Here is a 3,558-nt window from a genome sequence, read left to right on the forward strand (position 1 = left end):
AGAGATGATTCAACAAGTGGAAATAGTAAACCTCCTACGAAATAGAGTAACCTGTACAAGCTCTTAGTTTATGCCAGACATTTATTTGACATTGTCTCATTCCCTGTACTCGGTTATAAATTCCATAGACTCTATTAAAATGACCCCTCTTTTACACATGAACTCTTTCTTTGCAAAGTTTTATTATGGAGGACGTGGAAAAGTCCAATGAGTGCACACTGTGTCTGTCTCTAAATAGACATGCATGGCCTTTATTCTCCACACAAGGCTAAGATCTATATTAACACTGAGGGATTTCTCAGAGTCCGAGGATTAAATACGTTTCTAGAGTGCTCGCAATGCTAAGCTGGGAAAGGCAAAAGTGTGTCCCATTTCTCAGAGCTGCTTCCCTTGCACAAGCTCTGATGTCTCTGAGAAAGGAATCTCCAGATGTAATTATGTCTGGTCTTCTCTATCCATTTCTCCAGGAAGCACTGACCTGGGCATGCGTGTGTGATGTGTCCACACAAGAACAAACAGAACAGAGACGGTCCCTGCTTCTGCAGTGGAGATGTAAGGACCCTAAGAGAGAGGGCCTGAAGATCATATGGCAAAGGCTTCTTGATATGCAGAAGGGACTCTTGGTTCTAATGATGGAATGGCTTTTCATCAAGAGGCACTGCCTCGTGGACTAGCTACCAAAGGCCCAAATAGCATAGCTAATGAACTGACTTTGGGTTGCATGATGCACTATAAGGAATGTGAAAGAACTATATATTTCAATAATTTCTGAGAATACATTTCTTGGGAGCATATTCTCCCAGATCTCATAGTACAGGACAAGAGAAGCTTGCATGCTGGCAGTTTCAGGCTCTATATTACAAAACATTTTTTTAAACAGTTTACAGTCCAGGCCCTTTATTTCCTTTCCACATTAGGCCATGAATTCATAGGGAATGGGCTCCAGCAGCTCAGGCTCCTTCCCGTTAGTCCTCACAAAGTGTGCTTCTCTGGGTGGCGCAGGCTGGCGCTTCAGCTGGACCCAGGTGCCCTTCTCCTTGGCCTCCTTCTTCTGGTCATTCTCCTTCACGCACTTCAGGAAGATGTTCCTGCTCTTAGAGTGCTTGATGTGCTCAATGTGCACGTTGATTCTCTTGGAGAGAATCTTGCCCTTAACCTGCTTGTTCACAATGATGCCCACAGTGTGCTGGGTAACACTGTAGACTCTTCCAGTTTTTCTGTAGTAACACTTATGGGGCATTCCTCTTTGAACAGTGCCCGTTCCCTTGATGTCTACAATATCACCCTTCTTGTAGATTCGCATGTACGTGGCCAAAGGAACGACTCCATGCTTCCTAAAAGGCCTGGAGAACATGTAGCGTGTGCCCCTCCTCTTTCCCTTTGTGTTCGTCATTTTGGCGAGTTACTGCAAGATGGCTGCTGCGGCCAAAAGGGTCAAAACATTTTTTTAATGTGTGAGAGAAGTGTGGTAAATAAATCGTGATGACCCTAATTGATATGGAGAGAAGCCTCTCACCTAGGGGAATGAACTGCCGTGATACCCCTGCCTTCCCATCTCTGAGCCTGGAAGAGTTGGATTTGAAACTATGAGGCTTGCACTACAACGCCTTTATGGATGAGGACTTAATGACTGAATTTCATGCATCAGTGGCAGTGGCATCAACCAAGGGCCAGAAGATTTGTCCTGGCACGAAGGGAGGGTCCATTACTGGCTCAGTGACTGATTGAAGCTTGGCACTCCTTGACAGAATTATCCAGCTGTTTTCAATATTTGTGAGATGTCTCTCTCTCTCTCTCTCTCTCTCTCTCTCTCTCTCTCTCTCTCTCTCTCTCTCTCTCTCTCTCTCTCTCCCCCCCATGTGTGTGTGTGTGTGTGTGTGTACATGTGTGTACCTCTATGTGTTAAAGAAGATGCACTTTGTGAATAAAGGAGCTTCATTTAAGCACTATTTTGGTAAATAACTATCTTCTATGGAGAGAGAGCCAATCGGTGTCACAGAAGATGACAGTCACGTGCCATCCAATGAAACAAGGTAGGTGGCTTTGGTATGACAGAGTTTAGAAGATTCTTAGAGTACCTGAGCAGAAGACATTTGGCCAAACTCTTCCTGTCAGCTTTCCCCATGGACAACAGTCTGGCAGGAGAGCCCTGCAGGGCTACAAGGGAATCAGACAGCCATAGCCTCCTCTCCACATGACACACCCTTCACGACAGTGGAATCTAAGCAAACAACTGATTTCACCAATCTCAGAGGCCTCTTTCTGGTGTGCACTAAGTAAGGATGCCCTCTGCAAGACTTGCCAGCGAAACACAGCCTTAGCTGTGGAGTTGGAGGGACAACAGAACCAAGTAATGGTCATTTATTATCAAGGATGGTTTGTAGTGTTTGTCCAACTATACACATCTGCTTTTGGCCCCGGCAGACCCAAGTTTAGGAGGCTTCTGGTGGCTGAGGCGCTGAACCAATGAGCCCTATTCATTTCTTCAGGGGTAAGTTACCGGCTTCAGTGGTTTCCTTACGGCATCGTTTCTGTTGAGTGTGGCTAATTAAATGAGAAGACGAGTACTGAACCTCGTGGTCGGCTCCCCTGCCCTCCATGTACAAAGAGCTTCATATAGAACCATTTCATTAGGAAACAAGCCACAATAAAAAGCCTGAAGAACAGCAGCCTGGAAAAGTCCAGGCTGGGCTAGAATGTGGGTTGCTTTTACCCGACAGCAAGGAAAGGGTGAGTTTAGGAAAACAGAAGAATTGTACGTTGAGTTGTTGAGTTGTGAGACCGAGGGAAATGGGCAGCAGGCAGAGACTCAGTTTTATGATCCCAAGGTGGATGTTGATTTGTCTCTGGCCTTGTTCCAATTACTCATTTGCCTGAACTTCAGGATTCTGATCCTCCGGTGATGGCTGTTTTGGTCCAGCTTCATGATGGATCAGAGACTCATTTCTTTTTGTTTTGTTTTGTTTGTTGTTGTTGTTCTTCTTATATTTTTGAGGGTTTCTTCAAGTAGCCATGGCTGTCCTGGAACTCTCTTTATAAACCAGACTACCTCGAATTCAAATATCTACCTGTCCCTGTCTCTCGAGTGCTGGGATCATAGGCGTGTGCCACCGTGCCCAACTCATATCTTCTTTCTTTCTTTTAAAAAAAATTATTTATTTACTTTACATCCTGATTGCAGCCTGCCCCCCCTCCGCTCCTCCCAGACCCCATCCTCTCCTTCATTCTTCCGTCTCCTTTTCCGCAGAAAAGTGGGAAGCCCTCCCTCCCCCGTGGGCATCAGCCCACTCCAACACATTAAGTTGCTTCAGAACGAGGCAAATCCTCTCCCACTGAGGCCATACAAGCCAGCACAGTTAGGGGAACAGCATCCAAAAGCAGACCTAAGAGTCAGAGAGAGCCCCTGTTCCTGTTGCTGGGGGACCCACACAAAGACCAAGCTGCACGTCTGCTACATATGTGCAGGGGGGCCTAGGACAAGTGCGTGCATGCTCTCTGGTTGGCGGGTTCAGTCTCCGTGAGGCCCCATGGGCCCAGGTTAGTTGACCCTGTGGGGTC

At 46.5% G+C, this 3,558-nt stretch overlaps 1 protein-coding gene across 1 annotated transcript; it reads right to left on the reverse strand.

The window, feature by feature from the left end:
• Positions 1 to 867: 867 nt before the first annotated feature.
• On the reverse strand, positions 868 to 1,452 carry LOC311604532 (large ribosomal subunit protein eL21-like). Its single transcript, XM_084794473.1, has one exon. It carries the CDS (start codon positions 1,391 to 1,393, stop codon positions 914 to 916), a length of 480 nt encoding a protein of 159 aa, XP_084650599.1. The 5' UTR covers positions 1,394 to 1,452; the 3' UTR covers positions 868 to 913.
• Positions 1,453 to 3,558: the final 2,106 nt, after the last annotated feature.

Source organism: Acomys minous (assembly GCF_964271855.1).
Source record: "Acomys minous genome assembly, chromosome: 9".
Taxonomy (NCBI): Eukaryota; Metazoa; Chordata; class Mammalia; order Rodentia; family Muridae; genus Acomys; species Acomys minous.

What these genes read in the sequence shown, in the direction of transcription:
- LOC311604532 (XM_084794473.1), bottom strand. Translation starts at nt 1,393, where the DNA reads ATGACGAACACAAAGGGAAAGAGGAGGGGCACACGCTACATGTTCTCC.